Source organism: Andrena cerasifolii, chromosome 1 (genome assembly GCF_050908995.1).
Source record: "Andrena cerasifolii isolate SP2316 chromosome 1, iyAndCera1_principal, whole genome shotgun sequence".
NCBI lineage: Eukaryota > Metazoa > Arthropoda > Insecta > Hymenoptera > Andrenidae > Andrena > Andrena cerasifolii.
The window spans coordinates 14,818,481-14,844,325 of NC_135118.1; the positions used below are offsets into that span (position 1 = coordinate 14,818,481).

General features: G+C 40.3%; 1 protein-coding gene across 3 annotated transcripts in view; it reads right to left on the reverse strand.

The window, feature by feature from the left end:
- Pip (heparan sulfate 2-O-sulfotransferase pipe) overlaps positions 1-25,845 on the reverse strand; it is a 118,206-nt gene that overhangs the window by 59,553 nt on the left and 32,808 nt on the right. For all 3 annotated transcript variants that reach the window (XM_076827108.1, XM_076827027.1, XM_076826944.1), the window contains exon 2: positions 12,957-13,105. In XM_076827108.1, the coding sequence (XP_076683223.1) occupies positions 12,957-13,017 (61 nt within the window). In that variant the 5' untranslated portion in view covers positions 13,018-13,105. The remainder of the gene's footprint in view (positions 1-12,956; positions 13,106-25,845) is intronic.

The following is a 25,845-nucleotide window of genomic DNA, read 5'->3' on the forward strand; positions in this document are numbered from 1 at the left end:
AAAAAGAAAGTAAACTATAACTAACTTGAAAGAATTACTGAAAAAATAAAACCGAAAAATTAAACTCTATGACATAAAACAAGATTACTGCATTGTTAAAAGACATTTCATTTAGATATCATCTGATTAAGATGATGATGATGAAGAAAAGATCAGTTTTTTCTCACTTTCTTTGCCGTATATTTGGGTTTCATTAGCCGTTCTATATGGTTCTTTTTAGGGCATTTTCAGCTGTTCAAGTATCCCACCTCACACAGTGATCAAGTATCCCTCAATGCACTCGATTTGAAAAAGATGAAAAATTAAACTCACCTTAAATATTTAGATCAATCAATAAATAGCATTAATAGACCCGAAATTACTGTTTTCACTGAAGGGGTCCTTCCGGTCTAGAGCCCAAAAAAATAGATGATTTTTGGGAATTAATTAAAGGAAAACTACTATATATAATTTAATGTCAAGATCGTCTCTTTCCATAAGAGTACGTGTAAAATCAGTGAAAATTGAAATCGTTGTAACTCAGCAACCGTTTAATGGATCCGTTTAAATTTTATGCAGCACACCAGGAGGATCATAAAGAACGATCTCACAAATTTTCATCAACTTGGTAGTATTTGGAAATAGGTACCATACATCCTTAATTAAAAAACTGATGAGATCATGTATCCCCGCTGATCTACTATCCCACCTTTCCCCTACAAAGATTCAACAGCAACAGACGAACCGCCCCTGAAAATCTCTTCAGCCCCAGAACTAAATACAAGAAACTTCTCGGTGGATAAAAAAGAAAGCCACCGGAGGCGATCTAAACGAAAAACAGCCGTCATTACGGCTGAAAAGTTAACACGCACGCAATCGTTAATTTTCATCGGAATAACAACTTCTCTGACGGAGAGAAGAAGAAAAAAAGGCGGATTCATTCTCCTTCCCGTGGCTTCCTTTCACCCTCGATTCCACCGTCGCACCTTGGATACCTCTTCTGACCGATCACGTGAGAAACGATCGGGGACCGACGCGATCGGACTTTCATTTCCATGGAAGGCGGCCGTTTATTCGCGGTGAACGATTAATCCATTTCTCCTTCGCCGCGAAGCATTTCATCCCGTTCATTTTCCTCAGCATCATCCTTCCACCGGCAGGCGTTTCCTTTCACTTCTGGCCGACGGTTACCGGCACGACAGGTTAATTCCGCAGGTCCCTCTCTATTTTCTTAACCGGAGACCGTCCGTGATTTCCTTTTTCTCGTTGGCGAACGGTCGCACCGTCTGCTGTCCAGCTGATTTCACGTGCAGAGTAGGAACGTTGTCTTCTCTCCCCTTCCTCGTGCTTCCGCGACGGCGATGGCTCGCTTTCTGGCTAAGAGAATTGTCTCTCAATGAGCACGACGCCGAACGGGTTCCAGCGTGGGTTTCTTTATATCGTTACGTTTAATCGGAGGCGTGTTCGTTGCTGGGGATGCGTTTAAAAAAAGGAATCGACAGAAATGGACAAAATTTTTGTTTAAATAAGCTGTCGGATAACGAATGAGAGTTAAAAAAAATTATTCGGCATGTGTCGAATAAAGTTGCCCCCGGGTTAATTAATAATAAATTCTGCAACTTCGACTTGACGCGGCGGCTCGAACGCGTCAGAAAATTATTTGACGTGGAAGAAAGTGGAAGTTGAAGTTGAAACATTTATTCGACGCTGAAGTTGAAACGCTTGTCGAATAAAAGAATTAACTTTACTCGTCAAACAGTGGAAAGTTAAAGTAACTTTTATTCGATCCCCTATTTAAATAATTTATTTAGTTAATGCCCAAGGCTGGGAGGCGACTGGAATTTTTATTGGATACCTTGTTTTTGTAGGGGAGTGACAGATGAACAGTGGATCCTCGTGGAGCCATCTAATTATACGGAAATGTTTTTAACCTGAACACATCCTTTAATCCTGTTTTTATAAGATCGCGAAGAGCTTAATCTGCTAAAATATCGCTGCTTAGCATTGGTAGTTTCAAAACCCGAGAAATGTCAATGTAAACAAATTATGCAATCAGTATTCGACTATTAGTCCAATGCGTGGCATTGGTATTGGCATAACTCAAGAAATGTTAATTTTTCAGGAAGAGCAGTTTAAAATTTGCGTCTGACGATTAGTTGAATACTGATCATGCAGTGTGTTTAAATTGCCATTTTTTTATTACGGCACTATCAAGGCCAAGCAGCGATATGTATGGATTTATACTTGGAGATCCTGTCTGCTATATTTGTTAAGCCCTGAACTCAGTTTATTTTACTACAACTCCGTTCCATCTGAAATTCGCTCTCTAACCGCCCCCTCATCTTTCAAGCATGCAGTGACATTATTTTTTTGCTAATCTAAAAACTTCTCACATATGACGTTAGTTCTCACACTTGATTACGTTATTGGGCTATCTACATTTATTTTCTGTATACACTGTTAGTGTTAGCTTTAAGTAGTTTCAAGTGGTAACAGCAGCAGACAACTGTACCTCGCCTTTTACACTCCTCTACTGTTATATTACGTGCTACCTATATGTTATATGTTCTAACTATTATTTTTCTTTTCTGCATTCTCTATTATCGTTTTCTTATGTTTTCGTTGTAATGTGCACTGTGCAATACAGAATTATTATTACTATTATTTCGGTGGAACTATGAAGAGTGATAAGCAAATTAGACTATTACAGTGCCTAAGTAATTTTAGCTTCCTCTCCCCCTACCTTCATTTCGCCCTCGAATTAAAAAAACCTTTTTTGGTGCATAAAAGTGGCCTTTCTTATAAATATCACTGGTCACCAGTGATCCAGGTGGCGGAAGGATAAAGAAAAATATGGCACAGGCCACGTTAATTATTTCACCCGAAGTCCAGGGTAAAGGGCCCAAAGAGTGACCCAATTTTTTGGCCTCTATTTTTAGCCTCTTTTTGGTCTCACGATTTTGGAACTGACATAGAAGTTCGTACATCGAAGCGTATGGGTTGACGCGTTAACGAATTTCCACTACTTTGCCCTGCCATATCTCAGAAACAAATTATCACCTCAACTCGAAAATTTCTTGTGATTGATGTCTCATCATAAGGTATCATTTGGCACAAAATTCCATTCCAAAATCGTAGGACCAAAAAGAGGCTAAAAAGCGCCTCATTTTTGGGTCGCTCTTTGGGCCCCTTACCGTACCAGTCTCCCGACCAACCGCATTGTTACAGCCGAGTCGCCCAGTATTTTCATCCCCTCGCACAAACGAGTTCGATATCATACAACGATCTCGACCTGCAAAAAAACCCGCGAGCACCATGGAGCAGAATTATCCAGCAGTAAAGTTCACGATCCAAGTATCGATCCCGGCATCTCCCGATCCCCGATCATCCGTTCCCCCGTCGGTGCTCTGTATTTTGCCGCGATCCAGCCGATCTTCATCTCCGCGGAGGCAACGATAGTCCATCTATTCCGTTTCCCGTGCACCCGATTACGATCGACTGGACCGGCTGAAATTTAATGTAAAGTTATGCAATCGGCGGAGGTCGGTTCCCACGGCGAAGGAAACGCTTTCCAAACTGGTTCGACGGCATTGGTATTCATCTCGGACGCGGAGGAAGTGGAAATCGCGTTACGCGGCACGCGAATTCGCATCCATGGGAAGCGGCTCGAAGCGTCCGCGATATTCGATGCCCGCTCCGAAGATACCAGCAGCACTTTCGACTGCGCCGTGAAACTTATATCCAACGGAAATTTCTTGCTCGGGCTCTTTCCGCCGTGGTTACGTTGCGTTAACGGGGCGAACGGCTCTGTGATCGACAGTCGCAACGGCGCGGATTATAATTGAAGAGAAAATCCGCCGCCATTGTGCTGCCTCGAAACATTTTCCTTACGCGCTGCGTTTGTTCTTGGCGCCTTTCAGTGGAGCCAATTGTTTCAGCTGGAAACGAAAGCGAAGCTAACAGTGCGTCGCGCTAATTGGCGGGTCGAAACACCTCAGGTGGAACGTCTCGCGTGCAAATGAACCGTGAGGGGTCCAAGATGGTCCAAACGGCGCAGAAATTGGATCGGCAATGCGCAAAACTAAGTTTTCCCGAGGGATTCTGTTTCTGCTGACTTTTCTTTGGCTGTTGATATCTGATGCAAGCTGTGCCGCAGGTCATGAGATGTTCGTGGTTTTGAAAGATTTCGAGGAAATGCTTGTTACAGCTTTGCCTGTGTTTTGATAGGAGACATTTGTAATAAGGTTTATACAGAAATCGACTTTTGGAAAAACCGGTTTTCGAATTCCACTATTCTCAAGAAACCGGTTAAACCGGTTTTCGAATTCCTCTATTCCCCCCAAAAAACCGGTTATACCGGTTGTCGAATGCCACTATTCCCAAAAAACCGGTTAAACCGGTTTTCAAATTCAACTATTCCCAAACAACCGGTTAAACCGGTTTTCGAATTTTACAAATTTATAAATACAATCCGGTTTTTAAACCCAGCTTTTTAAAACCGACAAACTCTAATTTGTAATAACTACATTTATTGGAATTTTTAGAAAGGTTTCTAAATGTCTCGGTTTTTTATTATTTCTGATGAAATGGCATTGGTTTTGTGAGAAGCCTTGCAATTATAATTATTAACCCTTTGTGGTCGTAGTTCACTGCTCCCCAGCGTCATTATTCAATTACTATTTTCGTATTTTTCAATCTTTTAACTTTTGAGTGATAAGTGTAAATTCGTAATACCTTAAAGGCTTTTTCTAGAAATGTAAATTTTGATATGATGAAATTGGTGGTAGAAAAAAATAGTTGTGGGAAAGAGCCATTTTTTTGTTAAAATTCACCAAATTTTCAAGGAATAAAAATTGATCTCCTCCAACTAGAAATTTTAACGTAATCAATTAAAATAGAAGTTGATTTCAACATTTATAAAAAATTTAGCTCCTCCAACTAGAAATTTTAACGTAATCAATTAAAATACAAGTTAAGTTCAATAACATTTACGAAAAATTTAGCTCCTCCAGGGCTAAGAATTTACCAAAATGTTGGCAAAGGAGAAAAATATTTCCTGGGGTGCGATAAACCCCGTGTGACCACGAATTCTCGAAATAACCCACACTTCCACTCCTTGACTTCAGAAACCACTTATTCTTAACGATGCATGCACGATTCGATCGACGTCATTTCATTTTTCAAATTGTCCTTAATGAGAGTGCTGTGCATTCGACTCGCAGTAAAGAGGGATTCTTCCTTCATTGACAATAAGTGGAACGGCAGAAACGGGGTCAAGAGATATGAACTCCCTGAGCGAGGCGACACATCCGTTCCGCCGAAGCGAATCGTAATGTGTGATAAAAAGACATCGAGCAGAATCGCACGAGAGTCGTATCGAAGATTGAACAGTGTTTACTTCTATAAAATCTGTCGTTTCAATTTCATTCGTGTAGACAAACATAACTTTTGTACTTTTAATTATGTCCCCTCAATTTTGTTATAAAATTTCCCTGACAAAGGCATGAGATTGTAATACACTTGAAGAATCAGCACCGAATGTTATTAATTAAAAATAATCGTTTCAAGAAACGAAACAACGAAGAATATTGAAATTGAAATAATGGATAACAATTTCCCTGTGAAGGGATCAAGGGGGTATTCTACTGTGACAATGAGATTTTTTCAACTATATTCATGAATTTTTTTTACGGACTTCATGAAAGATTTTTATGCCGAACTTTTTACTGTATATTTATTATATCTTAAACTATGAATAATTTTTTTTTTGGTTGAAAATATGAAATAAAGATGGCGCTTCAGCCCATGAAATCCAACCACCTTTAAAAAAAATATCTCGATTTGTTGCTACGATTCTGGTCCTTCTGTTCATCCAAAATAAAAAAACCAAAAACATTCTTAAATTATACGGGCATGACTATCGTTGGTAGGAGATTTGGATTGAAGTTTAAAAAATTGTTAAAATGGTTGCAATTTGAACATTAAGTATCCACTTTCGCGATTTTTCTTCGTCCTTTCCGAGTTACAAAATGAAAAAAAAAATAGTCAAAAAAAATATATTGGCCTAATTCTACTAGGCACGATAGCGACGCATCTGCTGAAGATGTTTGCACAGGGAGGGCCGAATCGGTCAAGCAGAATTTGAGATATCGTGGCAACCATTTTCTGAAACACGGTTTCAAGAAGAATGCGTTTAAAGTTTTGCAAACAGATCTAGTGAAGAAAATCCTACTCATACCCAATCTACCACGCCTGATCCTTAATAAATATCCATAAAAAAAATTCTGAAAAACGTTAAGAGAATCTCATGTCATAATAGCTTATATATAAAGGGGTAATGCCCCCTTAACACAATAACTCTCCCTCAACCGATCATCACGAATTCTCTCGTAACGCCCGGCAGTGAGAGTATGTTTTCATGTCCCACTTATTTACGAGCGCAAGAAACGTATGTTTTACCACGAAAAACGATTAACGAGGTTGTGCGAACGTTACGCGTAACCAGCGCGGGGTAAGAATGCGTTGGGAATCCCATTCGCGGAGAAGCATCCATAAAAGTCAATCGAAAAGGCCTTCACTTTCAATTTCGAAAATCCTTCTTGCGGGTATCTCGAATCTCTGCCGTCTGCAGTCCGATGATTTACGATGTAATTAAAGGAGAAGCTGCAATGAGTGGCGGATAAACGGAATTTATAGCGAAGTTTCTCCCGGTGGGAACACGCTTGAATAATTGCATTTTAAGAAGATTCGAAGGTCGTTCTGGCTGCTCCGGTGCGAGTGTCGCGAAACCAGAAGTCAGAGCTGAGGAGGCGACAGTTGTAAAGTGAACGATTAATTCCAGTAGTTAAGGTCCGTCGCGAGGCGGACGCAATTGGGTCGAGAAAGGCGCCACCCTACTGCGAGTAACGAAAAGAGATTTCTGTTACGAGTGAAATCGTTGTGTCGTTTTAATTTTACAATCTTTTACTTTCATTATAACAGGCGAACGAATCATTACAGTTTTTGGATAAATGTAATTCTCCCGTGGAGTGGATAATTTTTTTTTATTTTAATAATTACAGAAATTTCTGTCATTCTATGTAATTCCCTTGAAAGTGCTAATTAGACGGTGTACGATTTATCTTTTCCTCTTTAATAACAGAATTCAGAGGCCACCTTACCTAGCAAGATTTCTCAAAGTTCTGTGGCTTGAATGAAGATTGAAGGACCAGCCAAGAAGTGAAACTACCTAAGACATATTTTTTAACTGTGGCGCCCTAGATTTTCGAGCACCTAAAGTCGTAATTCTTTTCACGACGAGCCTTGTTCAAAGGCTTGTTACTTATGTAGCAGGTGTGTACGTATGTGTACGGCCCGGGGAATTATCCGCATCGCAGTAGATGCACAGCACTCCCTTTAATGGAAACAAGAATACTAATTCATCAACGTCTCCTTGCCCTACACTTTCGATTTTCAATACTCCCGGGAACCACGCACTTTCTTACACGTACTTGGAATATTTCTAATTATATAAATTGCGCAGTAGCTGTTATCACGACGGAGGATCGTCGGAAGCCTTTCAGTGCACTGCGCACAACGCTTATTCAATTATTAATATTTATGACCCCAAGCTATTTCGTGATCTCCATTCTATCCCTTTTAACATCTTTATCGCAACGTTCATTATATCTTAAATTATGTTTATCTTCATTTTACATCGGTTTAAACCGAAGGGAGAAGCATAGGTGAATGTCTATGCAGCGTGAAGGAGAATATTCTCCGTTGGACATTTTGCAAAAATCGACTTTTTTAGCTGCTGTTACTTGAAACAGGAGAAAGGAGATAGTGGTGTGTCTGATATTCGAACGTGCCAATTACCCAAATTATTTATCTTGTTCATTGGCACGTTCGAATATATGCAGTTCAATTCAAACATTTCTACTGATTAGGGTGTGTGAATTTTTGCAATGTTTTAATTTTAAAATCGACTAGTGGAAAAACGCTGCAATTTCAAGTTTAAAATTAACCACTACCTTTAAATTTGGCGTAACACATTATTTAGCTAATTGGAATTTCAGTTTAAATTATGGAAAAATACGAAAGTTAAATTATTAAAAAAAAAATTAATAATTGAGCTTTGTTAAATAGCATTAAATTTACTACACAGATGACACATGGCTAGATCTGTTGCTAAAGTTATATATTTTCTAATTTTTTAATAAATACACATTGCCATACATTTTCATGTGAATGTAATAAACACTAACTTCCACATATTTTTATTTTCATTTTCATGTTTTTATGTAAGCAAGACTCACTTTAAGCAATATATGAATATGTAATTTGCAGTTAAATCTTACTTAATTTTCACTTTTTTCAACTGTGATTTGAAGTAGCTAAACCTCGCTCAAATAAATTTCTGAAGATAGTTTCAGATTCGGAATTAAAAGCAGCATTACCTTGTCACTAGTCATTTTAAAATTTTCAAACATTTCAAATTTACCCACGAAATTCACACACCCTACTACTGATTCACCTATTATCGAACAAACTACCTGTCGGATAGTTTACTCAAACGGAGAAGTGAAACGCTTTCACCAATCAGTACATCATCCATCTAGAAGCTACCTATCGTAGGAGTTCACCCACGTAAATACTGACTTCATCGGTATTAATTATAATATAAGTGCTGCACCATTATGTAACAAATACCAAGCTAACAGCTTACAATTCTACATAAACTTTTGAGAGCCAGAAAGTGTGTGGCTGAAAAATATTTACTCCTTATTCACAAGGAACACTATTCAACTGATGATGGAATCGCACAGTATCACAGATTTCTTTATATAGATCGAAAGTGTATGTCACGAAGGTCACAGAAATGTAAATTAAAGATGATACCAACTGCTGGTCTGACCTGAATAGCAGAAAAGCAGAAAAGTGAAGGAAAGAGACTGACTAATTAATTTTGAACAGACTGCTTTGTCATTCTCTTTCCCTAACTTTTCTTCTTTTATCTCTTCCGCCATTATTGATCTCTCAAGGTCACAGCAGCTTTTGGTAACATCTTTAATTTACATTTTTGAGCCCTTCGTGGCATATCCCTACTTTCGATCCATATAAAAAAAAATCTGTGCGATCCCATTATCAGTTGAATAGTGTTCCTTGTCAAGTAAGTACTTGCTGGAAACATTAATAAACATTATTCACTAGTAGCCCTATGCGGTTCTTGTCAAGTAAGTACTTGCTCGAAACATTAATAAACATTATTTCACTGGTAGCCCTGTGCGATTCTATGACCACGATTATAGTCCTGCCTTACTTAAGACAAGGTTCACTACCCTTAGCGACCGTCGGGTCTGTTGCGATCTACTGTTCGTATATAAAGTAATCGATGGTCAGATAAACTGTCCGGACATTCAAATCGGACCCTTTTTGTAGTAACATTTCGGATGTGGCTGAAATTTGAATATGTTGTAGTCTTTAGGGATATATAAACATATCTCGAAGGATTTTTGACAATTTTGAAAAATGTCGATTTTACAGCTGTTTGAAGGTAAGTGCTAACTTTTTTTGCAATAAATTATAACTGTGGAAGTAGTAAACGGATGGAGGTGAGGTTTGCGGCGATTTGTAGAAAAGACATTGTAGTTTTAAGAAAAAATTATTTCAGTTTCAGAAAGAAATTTTTTTAACCATTTTTGTGCAATTATTTTAAACAAATGCAGTTTTTTAACAACTGGCGCGATTTTAAAAATCTAAAAAAAAAACAGAATATAGTTCTATCCTTCCCCTTCGTGGTCTAATTGTCAAAAATATGGGCATTTTAAAATTGGCATCGCCCAGCACCGCGGTACACGCAGCGGCCAAGCGGCTATACCTGATATTCTTATACAGGATTCTCGAAAATGGTAAGTATTTGAAAAAAAAACTGAAGGAGGAAAACTTTTAGGAGCTAGTGGCATTGATCCGTTTTCTTGCCCCACCAACGGTCACTGCGTGCGAGACCCCTTTTTGTTTCGACGGTTCCGGACTACAGGCACTATGTGGAGGAGGGAAATCAGTCCCTCGCGAACATAGACCTATTTTCAGTTTCGCTCGATTCGTTACGGAAGCAACTGTTTAGACTACTCCTAGCACAGTATATTCTTATATTACCATTGGTGCCGGGAACTTTGCTGTTGCGTGCAGACTGTTTTATTTTATTTTATTGTATTTTATTTTATTTTATTTTATTTTATTTTATTTTATTTTATTTTATTTTATTTTATTTTATTTTATTTCATTCCTTGTATTTACCTATGTTTACCTTGTATTCTAAAGCGTGTTCCCGTTAAAATAACAACAATAATAATAATAATAATTATTCTTACACTACATCTAAACTTGCATTAAAGTTAATTCACATCGAACAGTATCATCAGCTTTAGACTCAAGCATCCTCGTCATTAAAGAAAGAATCCCTTTTCGCACCAGAACCTCCCTATTCAGCAGTGCCCCCTGCACAGTCGCTGGGAAGGCTGGCAACTTCCCTGAGCGTATCTACGATATTAAATAACTGTGTAGCCAATTGCGGGGCAAATTCTATCGGCGGGTTTAATTGCGAAATACGCCACAACAAATTGGAAACCTTGGTCGCGTCAGGGGGCAGCGGAACGATACGCGAAGGATAAGCTAATTAGCCTGTTGCGGACAAACGAGGGGGGCCCTGATACCGTTACGTATCTCGCCGACGCGAAATACTACCCGCTGGAATGATAATAATCTAATGATACACATATACACGCGTGGCACAGACGCGAAATCCGCCTCAGACGGCGTCGCGAACGTGTGCTTGGTGCGTTCACTCTCACACCTTGACCTTCTTCAACCGGGAAGTTGGATACCCCTTAGAGAATAAGTGCACCAGTGTGTGTGTTTGTGTGTGCGGTGGACGGTATATGCGCCAGTTCATTGTGCTTCCATTCCCTCAGCCAATTTAAGGAATCTCCTTCCGCACGGCTCGCAAAAATTTTTGTTCTCCTTTTAATTACATCGGAACCGCCTCGGAGTTCGTTGAAATGCTCCTCGTTAATGGATGGCTGCAGGAAGTTTTAATTGAGCACGAGCAGCAAGAGTGAACTTTTGAAGAATCGAAGAAGAATATTGCAAGACAATAGGGGTGCTTAAATTAAAGTAGGATTAATGATGGTCAGGGTTTCAGAGCGTTACCGTTACAAGCGAATAGAAGTGCTTTTGGAGGAGCCGAGCTCCGAGATAATGGATACCGATGATGCAGGATTAAACCCAGTTTCGAACCGGGGCAACGGTTTATAATGCATCCTGCGACCTGTTTTATCGCGCACGAGAGCCGACTCAGCGATAAATCCGCACGATTTCGAGCGGTTCCGATGGATCACGCGATTTGTCACGATCGAGTAAAGATATTGGCTTCCGCTGTGCGAAAGCCGACGCTCCTCGAGTAATTTCTGCCTCGCGTGGACATTGAAATTCCTCTTATAGCTGCAGCGTTTGCCCCGTAGCTGAAATAATTACGATGCGACCACTTCTTGCGGCGGGGAATTTGTTGCAGCAACTTTCCAAACGATTTCAGGGGCTTCGGGGTGTTCTCGATAAAATATACACACCTACGGGCTTGGCAGGTTGCTTTGGTTATTCTCTTACAAAAAATTCATTTAGAATACCTTGAGAACAGCAACGTGAATTTTTTTCAGTAATTTTCGTGGTATGAAAAGACCTATTTCTATTGCATCAAAAAGAAAACATCCCAAAGTTATTAATTATAAATTTTAAAGTACACATTAACTTGTATAACTTTTAGTAGAAACAATTCTTGGAATAATGTAGGTATTAGAAGTTACAGAGGAACATAGCTGCAGTGATGTCGATTCGAAGTGGCGGCTGACTATTATTTGGACAACTGGCTCGTGCAAAAATTAATTAGATTAGCAAGAGTTCCCTAAAGATAATCATATTTAACGGGTCATTGCTCGAAAATTAAAGGTATCTTTGGAAATTTATTAAAAGCAAACTACTTAATGAATCGTTTCGAAACTTTCAGGACTTTCTGTTGGATATTTAAGTCATACGAATTTTGTTTTCCAAATTTACTTGAAGCAGATTTGTAAGCTGCACAGCGCCAGTAACTTTGCGCTGCAAAAAATCTGGTTGGCAGTTTTCTGACGAAACGGCGCTTCTGAAATCAAAACACCAATATGATTTAGAAACTATATGCGGATGGCTATGGCACGCCGGGATATTTTTTTGATGGGTCGTTTGCTTCTACTTTTTTTTTATCGAAAGAGTTTAATTTACTGGAACCGCATTTCACAATTTTTTTCAGAAGTCCGCTATTTTGTCGTTTTTCAAAATTTTCAAAATCGAACCCGTGGTGCCATAGCCGTCTGCATATAGTTTCTAAAAATTTTTGGTTTTTTGATTTCCGACGAACCGTTTCGTCGCAAAACTGTCCACCATTTCAGCGGAGATTTCTTGTAGCGCTGAGTTGCTGGTCCCGTACAGCTTTCAAATCTGCTAAAAATCAATTTCAAAAAAGATATTTGTGTAACTTGAATACCCAATAAAAGGTACTGAAAGTTTCGAAAAGATTCATTGCGTAGTTTGCTTTTAATAAATTCCCAAAGATACCTTTCCTTCCGGGGCCATTGCTCTGTTGTTCCTCCTTAAAATTCTCAGATGACTCCACCATTTATATCGTCGGAAGAAGTTACAATTTTTCTTCCCAGGATAAAGAGAAACTTGAATTAAATAGGGTCACTGCAATGCCCCGCATAAACTCGCGGGGTCTTCTGTCAACGGAGTTATTGAAACACCCTGTATTCATCGCTTAACTCAAAGCTGTGCAGCGGATGCGTTTAGCTCGAGTATTTAACGGTAATAGTACCGAAGAGAGTATCGCGTTTCGGCCTGTAAATTGCACAGAAAACGCTGTATCCGTCTAGAAAGTTCGCAGAGTTGGGGTAAACGTGAAAACTCACCGAACGAGAGCTGATTCGCCGACAGCATCTCATCTTCCCCGGGCTGAAGGCGGACCTCCATTTTTCGCAGACGCGAGTGCAGCTCTCTCGTGTGCAGGAAGAGGAAGAGGGTGCTGGAAATCGCTATCAGAGCGATCAGCTCGATGGTCCTGGAAAAGAAAATCAGAATGAAACATCCGTCCCAAAGAAATGCCATCGACAGTGTTAATCGGCCATTTCCTATTCGCCGATGCAACGCGCAGCGCTGATCGCCGATTTGCCACGTCTCCGGCGCCCCCGACCCGAATTTTTCAAAACTAATAACTAAAAAACAAAGCCTTTTTCCAATTTCGTTACTCGCGATTTTCGTCTTATTTTGTCGCTTAGAATCAAGTATTTCATTTTCCACAATCAGCTGACGAACACCCTTTATATTTAAAGAATTTTTTTTAATTAAGTTACAATATTACTGTACGTTTTGCAAACGAGAAGGTTGCCCTTTTAAACAATTAAAGCATAGTAAAAAAATTTTCCGGATTTTCAGGGGTCAATTACACCCCTTAGAGTGAATTTGGGCAGCAAACAAAAATTGCGTTGTAATCACGAGGAAATTCCCTACATATTCACAAAGTTTCAGAATTTTCTGAATTTCCAGACTCGGGATGTTCCCTTGTAAGTACATTTTTTAACCTTCTTTTACAAGATTGAAAATTTGCATGTAATTCATATTTTAATTTCTCTATCTGATACTCTAACCTAAATAATAAAATTCACATTAATTATTTATACCGAATAGTACACAGTGTCATAATATTTTTCTATTTTATTCGCCCCCTCTGGATCCGCCCTTGAAGGCACCATAATACGGACAATGCACTTTCAGGGCACCGTAATTGGGGCAAAACATGTACTTCTATTTAAATTAAAAAACTAAATTAACATTTTTAACCCGAAAAATGCCTTAACAGAGAGAAAGGCTAAAGAAAACAATATAAATAATTAATTCAGTCAATAATTAATTCATACGTGAGCAACTCGGCGTCAAAGCACCGTAATAGGGGCATCTACCCTATCTGCAAACGTAATCGAAAGCAGCGCAGTACTCTGTTCAGAAATGTTTATACGCGTTTCATGCAAAACTCGATATTTCTTGATTTATATTTTCTGCACAGATTACAAAGTCTCGACCAGCAGACTTTGCGAAATGAGCGGAATGGATGGACAGATAGTAAGAGACCGTTCCTCGAGCCGAGGTGTCACGAGTCGTCTGTCATGTGGGTTGTCAGCGCCAGGGGAACCAGGGCATGGCAGAGTCATCTGTCTCGCAATTGATCATCCTTGTTCACGGAGATGCTTTACGTGCGACCTGGTTTCGCCGCGAGGAAGCGATCTCATGTCGGCCGTGACAGAACGACCGTCGTCCAGAGAGACGCGAGACTTCTCTCAAAGGATGCGCTCGCTGGCAGCGCACAGGCACTCGCATTTCTCGGCGCGCGCGCCGCGCGGCTCGCGGCCTTATGGAACGAGTAATTAAGACCGCAAGGAATACACGCCTTGCTTCGTGCTCTACGGGGAAAAGGAAAAAGTGGAAGGCCCCTGTCGCTGACTCGCACGCGCGTGAAAATTACGGACGTCCTCGCGAGGAAGAACCGCCGCCGATTAATTCCGATGGCAATAAGAACAGAGACGATGGTATCGCTGGTGCCATCGCCAATGAGAGAAATGAATGAGGAAATTAGGGAAAGTAAATAAAAATTGACATAGAAAATGGTGAGACGGGCATAGGAATCGAGAGAATAGTTGGGAGTGGAATTAATTTAATATAAAGTAGAATCGCTATATTTGAATTCATTATTTAACAGCTGGTGAACTGAGAAAAGGTGTCAAGAGAGTTTCAAAGTCACCATTTCAGGGAGCTCACTGAGTTTATAACAGAAACATTTCTACTTATATTATTTTAGATGTTGTGTTATACAGAATAGTAGCTTAAAGTTCCCAGCGTTGCCTGGGTTATACCTATATATTTTTTCGGTGAAGAGGAGGGAGTTTTCAAAAAGATTTCTTAGCGAGCACTTAGGGGCGTAACAAGGAAAGATCCCGAACCCGGAAATTCAACAAATTCTGAGACTTTGTGAATATGTAGGGGATTTCCTCATGATTACAACGCAATTTTTTATTGCTACCCAAATTCACTCTGTGGGGGTGAAATTGACCCCTTAAATCAGGGGTGCACAGGGAGCCGTTTTAGCGCCTAGCTGCGAGCAACCCGCCTGTCCCGTTGCTAAGGTTAGAATCGGTGAGGAGAACTGCAGTAGTGTATATAGCTGGGTTCAAGTCACACCAAATGCACGTACACTACTGCAGTTCGCGCCTCACCGATTCTAACCTTAGCAACGGGGCAGGCAGGTTGCACGCAGCTAGGCGCTAACATCGGCTCCCTGTGCACCCCTGCCTTAAATTCCGGCTATTTCCCAATTTTGTGTTATAACTCGTGAACTGTAAGAGATAGGAAAAAAGTTTTCAGACAAAAGTTACTTCTTTTAATTAGGACCACCATTTGGTAACTTACAGTTCTTAAACATAACTTACCAAATGATAGTCCTAATTAAAAGAAGTAACTTTTGTCTTGAAACTTTTTTTCTACCTCTTTTAGATTGCGAGTTACAGAATAAAATAGGAAAATAGCCGAACGTTCAGGGGTTAAATTCACCCCCTTAGAGTGAGCTTGGGCAGCAAACAGAAATTGCGTTGTCATCAGGAGGAAATCCGCTACATATTCCCAAAGTTTCAAATTTTTTTGAATTTCCGGGTTCGGGATCTTCCCTTGTAAGAGGAATCTACCTACCTTTCATGGTCATAGCAGCAATGGTTCCAGAGAAATCGTGATGAGTGAGTGAGTGAGTCAGTCAGTCAGTGGTATTTGAATTTTGTATATATAGATTATTTAAAAAATAAATAAAAACGGTAAAACCTTCCTCGTGCCAAGACGAATAGAGTGATGTACTTGTGAGTAGGTACAGTTAATATTTATTGAGAAAACGCATTTCAAAGTATGCAACTTCAAATTTATATCACAGTATAGATATAGATAGATAGCTGAAACGGTTTTGATTCTCTGACATAAACATGTAAACACGCCATATTTCTAGCCCAAGAGAATCTTCCCTGTTTCTTTGCAGTCTCTAAACGTGCAGTTAGTAGTCCTTTTTCTCGTGCAGTTTTTTTTTTTAAATGCTCGGAATTTGTAATTGACACGCATTGCAGTGTGATCAGAGACCAATAAGAGCGTAGGACGATTATCGCGCAAAATTGCCGGCGCTGAAACCGGAAATTCCAGTAAACTATTTCTTCTGCCACGTCTCGGATGCAGTAGAACCGGGTTCCGAGGAGAGCGTCCTTTATGTGTGAAAGAAACAGAGCAGGATCTGTGTGACGATTACGTTATTCAGGTTTAGAGTTGACGTAACTGGGGTGTTTCGTGTGTCGCCATTATTTTCCGATTTGTTGGAGCTTTTAACTATCGTGGGATGCTTCCGTGTCGAAAGTGCTGCACTGGGTGGCTTGAAAATTGGACTGGTACTAACAATACTAACGGGGCAAAATGTGGAGTGGAGGCAGGATGTAAATAAAATAATGAACAATTCAACGCCAACGCAAATTCGAACTTGAATTCACGTACACCTGTGCGTTTCGCTTTTATAATTTTCGTCCCATTGAAAGAGAACTTTAGAGTTCGCCACTGAAGTCGCGAATTTCTTCTTCGCGACCTACTGGTGCAACGAATCGCACCGACCGACGAGAAAATAATCTCTGAGAAGAAGTCAATCACAGGAGGCCGAGATCAATTTCCACGAGGGTGGAGATTTTTTCATACCCCGATATTGCGAGCCTCGATTTCATTAAGGGGTTATGCCTAGTCAGCTTTCGAAAAAGAACTCGATTTTCGGGAATTTTTTGTAGAATATCTACTGTATATTTTTTTACAACTATTAGCTTATTTTAAAAGTACATATATGTAGCAACTCTCAGTAATTTTGTTGTAGAAAAATATTAAGAAATGAACGAATAACAGCCATTCTCACGGAAGCTGTTTTGATAAAGATGCTGTGCGGTGAGCAAGTTTTCTCTGAGCCGGATCAGCTAAAATTTAAAATTCAAACACATTCTGCTAATATATCGTTGAATTCAGTAGATGAACGAAGGTTTTTACAAAAAGTTGGTTTTTGACAAAATGGCGGTCGTTTGACGCAAAATCACGTTTTTCCGATGTCTGAATTGATCGTTTTTCGTTAATTAAAAATACAGTTTTTGTTAAAATAAAAAATCCTTCGTTGATCCACTAGTCTTTGGTATATAAAAGAAGTCTGCAAAAGTTTAGGCCAATCGATACAGTGGTTTCCGAAATATCTTGCTCACCGATATCAACACAGCTTTCGCGAGAATGGCTGTTATTCGTTCATTTTTTAATGTTTTTCTATAACAAAATTACTGAGAGTTGCTGCATATATGTACTTCTAAAATAAGCGAATAGTTGTAATAAAATGTACAGTAAATATTCCACACAAAAATTCTTGAAAATCGCGTTGTTTTTCGAAAGCTGACTAGGCATAACCCCTTAAGGGAAACGTTTCCATCGGAGCGCAAGATGGCTTTTAAAGACGATTATGTTCCTTTGTCGTGCCTGTCGTTGACTATTACAGCCGTGTCTGAAGCCTCGGAGGATCATTAAAACACCGTTGTACAATGAAATTCGAGCTAATTACACGCGAACGCGCCAGGATGAGCTTTCTGTTTTGCAATAATTTCCGCGCGACGCAGAAACGGCCATTACTGTTCTATTCAACGTCGTGCCGCACCGAAATTTAACCCGTGAGAATATAGGATTAATCTTCGCGCAATGTACAGGGTGGACCAATTAGAATTATCATTTGAAAACTTCCTGCGATCAACTTACTGCGATCTACAAACGGTTTTTTTTTTAATTTCCATTACAAGCTCACAAAAAAAGTTTAAAAATCGACCTTTACTATTCTTTTCGCTATTCCAACCAAATACATTTTTTTTTTCAAAACGACGAAACGCGTCAGTTAGCAAACTAATCCTTCTAGCTTCTCAAAAAAACCCAAGTTGTTTGGACCAATTCTAAAAAAGTTATGCGATTTTAAAAAGTGTCCGAATATTAATGCGAGTCACTGTATGTATGTCGGATACGTTCGCATACAGTGGGGTTTGAAAGAATGTCTGCGTAACAAAATTAATATCACACTTTACGTATAACGATATATGTATTGATGTCACCAGTCTGTTCTGGGCAATCCCTTCATCTATGGGACATAAATTTCAAGATATAAATCTTTCTAATGGAATTATCATGTTTCTATTACCCTTCACAGTTCCCGCTTTCTTTTGACCACTGCTGTACTTCCTATCTCCAATCTTTGGCAAACTACCTCTATCGCAGCCAGCTAAATATACCCAAGTCATGAATCACAGAAGTGTCTCCCGTGAGAAGGCCGTAGCACTCGAACAAGTCGATAGCTCCAAGCGTGCTACGTCCGGCGAGTCAAAATACACTCTCTTCAAAACCCTACAGAAAGCAGAGCGTTGGAGCGGAGCTCGGAGCTAGAGCGCGGAGCATTGGGGTTTTTGCCCGGAGCACGGAAAGTTTTTACTGTTCCACTGTCCCAGATTTTTTTCCTTCGAATTTTTTTATTAAAAAAGCAGATGATTGAGATTTTTTTAAATACCAATCCTCAATTTTTCATCAGTGAAAAAATATGAAATTGTGGTCGCGCGAAGCCCGGGGCTAACACGGGCGCGTGCGGTGAGAAGGCAAACAAATACCGGCGCACAGTGGGACGAACTGCACTTCTTTGTGTCAAAATCGTAGAACTTTTGATAGAAATAAGATAGAATAATGAATTTCTTTCGAGGTTGAAGCCGAGATGTTGCAGAATAAGGGAGGAAATAGTGAAACACTATGGAAAACCATTTTCGACCTTGAAAATCTATGTCAAATTTTACATTTTCGAAGAAAATTGCGGTTGAAATAATTCTTCCATGACTTGATATACATTCCGACAGATTTTGTCGCGCTGAATTCAAATCTTGCCCTTCAGGATTCTTTTGACAGATTTTCAAGGTCAAAACCTGTTTGTCATAGTTCTTCAACATTTTCCCCTTGTTCTGCGACAACTTAGCTTTAGCCTCGAAAAAGATTCATCCCGCTACCTTATTTCTATCAAAAGTTCCACGATTTTCACACAAAAGCTGCCGTTTGTTCCACTGTGCGGCGTTGCCTAAAAACAGCGAACTTGATCCCCGGCGTTGCCAAACGTTTCACTCTGAGCACGAAGCTGAGCTGGAGCAAGTATTTTGATGTCAGAACGAAACAATTAAGAAATCGGTCTGCTCCAGACAGATACAGTAAATCCTCGATACCAGCCCGACGAACGGGGCTGGCGGCGAGCTCATAGCGCGTTATGGACACTATTCCGCGCGGCCGCTGGCGCGAGTGAGAAAACCCAGGAGCAAGCGAGAGGAAACGAAAGAGCTACCTCGCTCGTTCCCGGGTTCCCCCACTCTCGTCCGAAGGATTCCATGAAATGGTGGGGATAGTCGCCGGGCTTTTAACGCATGATAGAAACGAGCTAGTAACGAATGCGTACTGTACGTATAGCATGCCGCCGATTAGCACGCGCGTGCGTGTCTTCCAACGGAGAAACCTATTCCGTTCCCCAGTGAAACCGCTTCGACGTCCACTGGCAATCGTGGCCAGGGAGAAGCGAGCGCGTGTCCAGATAAAAGAAAACGAGAAACGAACGGTATCGGTCGCGAGACGACGAGGCAGCGACAACGACACACGGGGACGGGGGGGGGGGGGCCGTAAGGCCCGTGGAATGTGCTCGCGCGCGGATCGTGGGACGCGGCGCGCTAGAGGGAGGATGGATATCGTCGCGCATAATGAGGACCGGATATCTGGAAACCCGATTGCACCGTATAGTGGGCCCCGCATTATTCTTATCCCATTTGAATTTCACGACCGTCGGGTAACGCTCCGGCGCCGCGGAGCGTGCGCACGCGCGCGTGGTACCGCGCTAAAGAGGTCAGAGGGTCAGATCGTCTGATACTCGAAGGCTGCGACGGATCCTGGCCGCGATTAACGCGACCTGTCTAGCTTCTCTTTGTGAGTATCGTGTAAAGTGGAACTTTTGTTAAGTTGGATGAATTCGAGGCTCAATGGTGTCGGTTGGTCGCAGGGAAAGCGGGAAGCAGTAGGTACTGGAGATGGTTGTGGTACCGATTTAGTATTGGGATAGGTAATGGGAGAGAAGGTGAAGGAAATTTTTTTAGATTGGGGGGGGGGATAGGTGAGAAATGATGAAAGGGTGAGGAAGGAAGTTAGGTAAATAGGAACATTTAGGGTGTGGAGACCGGTGACTAAAGGTGAATACGACATCGTCAGGAAACGATTGTAATCACGTGGCGTCAGTTGACGAACCGGCCACGTATACAGTCCGGAATGGCATCGACGTTGCGTAGCCGTGTGTAGCAGCGTATATTGTTCAAGCGCTGACTGTTTATAATATATAACAGATGTTAACCCCGTGAACAAATAAATAGTTAGTGTAATGAAATAGAAGGTATTTCCATTCCCTCGCGGGGTAGCACATAGGGAGTTGGAGGTGGGGGTAAAAGGAGGGTAGGAAGAGTAGGTAAGAATCGTAATGAAAGGGAACGTAGTGTCTCAAACACAAAATGCAAAAAAGTTGGCAATCTGTAGACGTGGTCATCGGCTGTACAAGCATAATATACAATTTTTGAGAAACAGAAATGGCAAAGTCTTAAAAAAAAATTTCAATTTCAGCAAAATAAATTTATGGTCTCCGTTGACCGCAGTAATTCAATATTTGCAAAATTCCAGTCCGAACGATAAAGTAACGTCTGCTGAGTACCTCTGCCTGATATATTTCAAGTGACTCGCGACTTTTGAGTTTTGAACCGACCGTTTTCAATTTTTTTTGTACATACAGTAAATGGATAGGTTAAATATCTGCCGAGTTTCAATTGTTTTGACTACACCGTTTTAAAGAAATAAATTATAACTTGAGAAAATTTTCCGAAATATCAAGTTAAAACAACGTGGCAGCTATTTAAAGTTGAAATCCTGATTTTTTCGAGTAATTTTTGCGGGAAAAAATCAGGATTTCAACTTTAAATAGCTGCCATGTTGTTTTAACTTAATATTTCGGAAAATTCTCTCCGTCAACCTGAGGATACATTAATATACTAACGAAATCTTTTCTGTTTTTTGATTTTAGATAATCTGGTTCCGAATGGCAGTGCTCACCGCGAAACCAAATTTTTAAAAATGCTTCTTGGATGTCGCTTGTTATTTTATGATAAACGTAAATATTTTTCTACGAAAAAATTACCAAATGTTCTTTAAATGTTGCTCTTTTAAGCGCAAAAAGTTCTGTAAAAATATACGCTTCCGCTTCTTCAAAAAAAATTCACAAATATTCGCCTCTTTTCGACCGCCTGACTAGGCATAACCCCTTAAGGGAAAGGAGAGGACCCATGAAATAGGAGTTAGGCTTAAGGTGTACCTATGGAAACCTGTGATAATAAAATCTATAATAATAAGTGGAGTATAGAAATAGCGTGCAGTGTGTAACGGTAATTGCGGGATGTAATCACAATACATAAGACCAGCAGAATTGCCCTAACTTCCGTCCTCCATCTTTCAATGTCCACCGGGGCGGGCGCAAGAAAGCCATCAAGCCAGCCGAGGGAAATCGCGTTTTCCACGCGTGTAAAATCGCAGGAACCGTGTCCACCTCGAGTGCAAAGACCGCGAAGGCGGGGCGGAGATTTTCAGTAAGGGGAAGCCTCGCGTCGCGTGTTTTCAATAGTATCACCACTTCGGCCGCCGCGAAAGTGCAAGAGGTGGTTCCAGCACGCAAACCAACTGCAACGCGAGCACGATGTGTATGTAACTTGAACACGCATCGTAAAAAGTAGTAATAGCAATTACGCGCGTTTAAAAGCCTCCGTTCAACGATTCCGCCAGCAGACACCGTTCCCTGGGATTCCGAGCTGCGAATCTCGGTACACGCTCTTATTAACCTCCGGGGCAAGACGTCATTTTCAGCTTTCCACTTCGGGGAATCAACTGGTTTTTCGACGACCCAGCTATCATCCTGCAGACTGTTACGTAAATGTGTCGTAATCCCTGAACGAGTGCCTGGTTTTTAGTGGTACCGTTTGAAAGTCAAAAGTTTAAACTCTGAACTGTAGGTAATGGAAGTAGGAGAGTTACATTAAAAAAAATTGTATTTTAGAATTTGTAGCTTATAGATTGACGGGGAGGAGGCAGAGTTGGGCAGCAGCTAAATAAAAAATTATTTACATAAAGGATTAAATAAAAGTTACTTTAACTTTATTCGTTATTCGAGGTTCGGATATCCGGGTTAACTTCGGCATATGAGGAATAATTTTTTCTACTTTTATTCGTTAGGGGAGACCGGGGCAGATTGTAACAAAAAAAGTTTTCACAGTTTTTTCTCGAAAGTGTTTTCCTCAATCAGGAAATAATTTGCGTGATTTACTACTTACATATGTGGTGAACTAATTGCGTGAAAGTACGTGACAAAATTTTGGACGCTTAGACATCTGGCTTCATCTTAAACAAATCTGAACCTTTGTTACAAAATGCCCCGGTCTCCCCTACTCGAAATTTTTATTTTAATAAAAAATTTTCTCACTTTGGTGGGAGGTTATAAAATAAGCCAGTGAGGCCAATATAATATTTCAAGCCCAGTGGCGGATTTGGAGATCTGGCAGCCCTAGGCAAACAAGCGTCTGCCACCCTTTCCACGAAATATCATGGAATATTTTAATTTAAAAGAGTCGAGACAATTTTAAAATTAATTCAATATGAGTTGTTGCTAATTTGCTACATGAAAGAAAATGGAAGCCTCTGTACAGTGGGTGGCCAAATTATTATAGTCAAACAAAACAGGTTTGAGATTTTGGAAGTTTAAGCGATGCTATATCTTTGCAAAATATGGTCGCAAAAAATATTTAAAAAGGGTATTTTAATGCTTGAAGTTTCTAGTTTATGAATCAAAGACTCAATTTTTTCATCCATTGTGATACTGTTTTGTCAAGATGAAGCGCAGGAAACGAAGTTTCAGAATTTTTTGCTTAGTTTAAATGTATGCACGGGCCAAAAAAAAAATTTCCAGTAAATCCAACGAAGAGCTCTTACAGAGCAAACATTCCTCTTTAATTTCGTTTTTTTTTTGGTTTTGTTTTATGATTTTTATCGACCGAGTTATTCGCGATCAAGGGAAAAAAGGTACTTTTCACTTTGAACACCGTAACTTGCGAACTCATGCCAATTGAAGATTTATTTTAATCATATTAAATCCATTTTAAAGCGATCCCAAAAATTGACGAAAATGTTTTGAGTATAATAACTTGGCCACTCTCTGTATGTATATTTAAACCTTTTCCAATTTCTTTTGCCCAAAACTCGCCACCCTAGGCTGCAGCCTACTTAGTCTATATACAATCCACCCCTGTTCAAGCCTTTTTTTTGTTCTTTATAGAGGGGGGGAAATGCATTTACGCATACCCCGACAATTATTGCCGGGGTTGCATGGGGTTCTCCGCGAGCTGCGGAATAATACCTACTAAAAAAACCCTGTTCGAACCTAGTATCAACTTTGTTATGCAGACGTGGACAAACATGAGTACCAAACTTTCTTTAGACCACTACTCTGCCCTCCGTAGTTAAACTGTCCTATTTAGCATTTTTTCATTTTTTGAGATATGTTGAAATATTTAAAGTTCCACGCGTCTTTTACCTTTTAAGTAAAGTTAGAAAACTCTACGTGCTTTGTAAAAATTTATAAACAGTACAATGTATTTAACCTAACTTCTTTGCAAATGGTTATAATATCCTACATTAAACAATTAATTAATTGGTACGTTAATAATACATCACCTACCGGTACACCTATTGCAAAAAATTATATTAGCCTGTTACGAAATAACGACAACATGTTTTAATTTGAATGAGGGAAAATAAGGACGGTACAAAGTAAATGATAAAACTTCAGTCTCCTCGGTTGTTTCAAAATGTTAGATAGGACATTTTAACTAAAGAGAGCAGTACTCTACATTCACCATCTGATCGATCTTCAGACTTTCTGGAATCCCACTTCCATTTATAGTGCCGCAGCAAGAACAGTGTGCATCATTGACTGGAATCAAGTCCAGACTCAGCAGCCTTTCAATTCGTTACTTTCTTAGACATCCATTTAACCTTTCTAATCACAGAGGTAAAAGTCACTCGACGTACACGCGCAGCGTGCTGGCGCCCAGCGCGCGGAACACCTTAAACCATCTTCGCGCGGTTCATTTAATCAGTTCTAAGGAGACAGCGCCTTTCTTTGTACCCTTTTAAGCAAACGCCACGACGAGGAACATCTCGGATCATTCGCGTTCAATCGCGAAAGCACTTAGCCCGTTTCTTATCGCGCGTCAGCTTGGGAAATGGCAGCTGGCTGTGTACCCGCGAGTGTCCAATATTGGCGAGGCGAATGGTTCCGATCGAAAGTGCAGAGGCGCGAGCCAGTGAGAGTTCACGGTAACGACAGTCTCGTAACAGGGCTGAGTTTAGAAACTATCCTACCCCCCCGCTCGTAATGACATTGATACGGCGCACGACTTCGGCTCCCGCAGATTGACGAAGTTAATAAGAAACGCTGCCTTCTTCGGGCCTGGGTCGTCGACCTGGAGGATCGAACAGGCTACGATCATGTAACTAGAATACGTAACCTCGTGGGGAAGTACTGTTACTTTTCGATCATTCTCTTAATACGCTCTTCTGACTAATTGGGGGGATCTAACTGTCTAAGACATTACCAGCACTTTGTGTAACAGAGATTTGAGTCTCGACGTTGTCACAGAGAAGTTGGAGGTCTGCGAAGTTGCCACCCCCAAGCTTTGTCCGAACAAAATTTTCGATTGTCCACCCTTGGAAAAATAGTTATGACCAATTTAAAGAAACTGGTCGTCAGCACCCCCATGAACAATTTTTAATGACTTTCAAGTGGGATATGAATGCCCAAGAAAATTTTGGCTGCACAAACTTGGAGAAATCGTGGACAAAGGAAGACTGTTTTTATTTTAGAAAAATTTTCACTTGGGTGTACCAACTTCGCGGACTAAACACTTGGGTGCACTTCGAAGAGCATAATTATTAAGCTCGTTAGCGGGGAGACCCCTTTAGGGTACAAAGTGAGCGAAAAGAAAAACCCAAAGTACAGGGTCACGTTTTTGGGAAACAGATTAAGACAGCAGGGTAGAAATTTAGGTAGACTGAGGATTTTATTTAAACAGTCTTAAGGGTTTACGAGGAACATCTAATATCCTTTGGGAACAAATTTGCCAAATCACAATTGAAGGGTAGGTCAGAATAGCAAGCTACGTCACAAAACAGCTTTATTGAGAAAATCAAGTTTTAATAGTTTAGTACAGCAGCAAAGAAACACGGTTCGATGAACTCAACTGTATTGTTCATAACATAAACAATTCATACTCTAATTGGACATCAGAAAAGAACTGAGCAAAAAGATAATTGTTTTACATTGTTCTAATATCTTTCAAGTGGAACACTGCAGAATACTGTAACAAAATAAATGTCCACTTCTATTAATATTATCAAAACGTAGTGCAAGCTTACACTAATCAGAAATCCATAGTGTAAGTAGGAAGACTTGGGACATTCCTTTTTGGTTCCAGTGGAGGGTGAACAATTCCTGTTTTTAACCAGCAGACCAAATCTTTAACGTTGTCTTATGCGGACATTTCTACTTTATAACCCTTTGTGATCCTA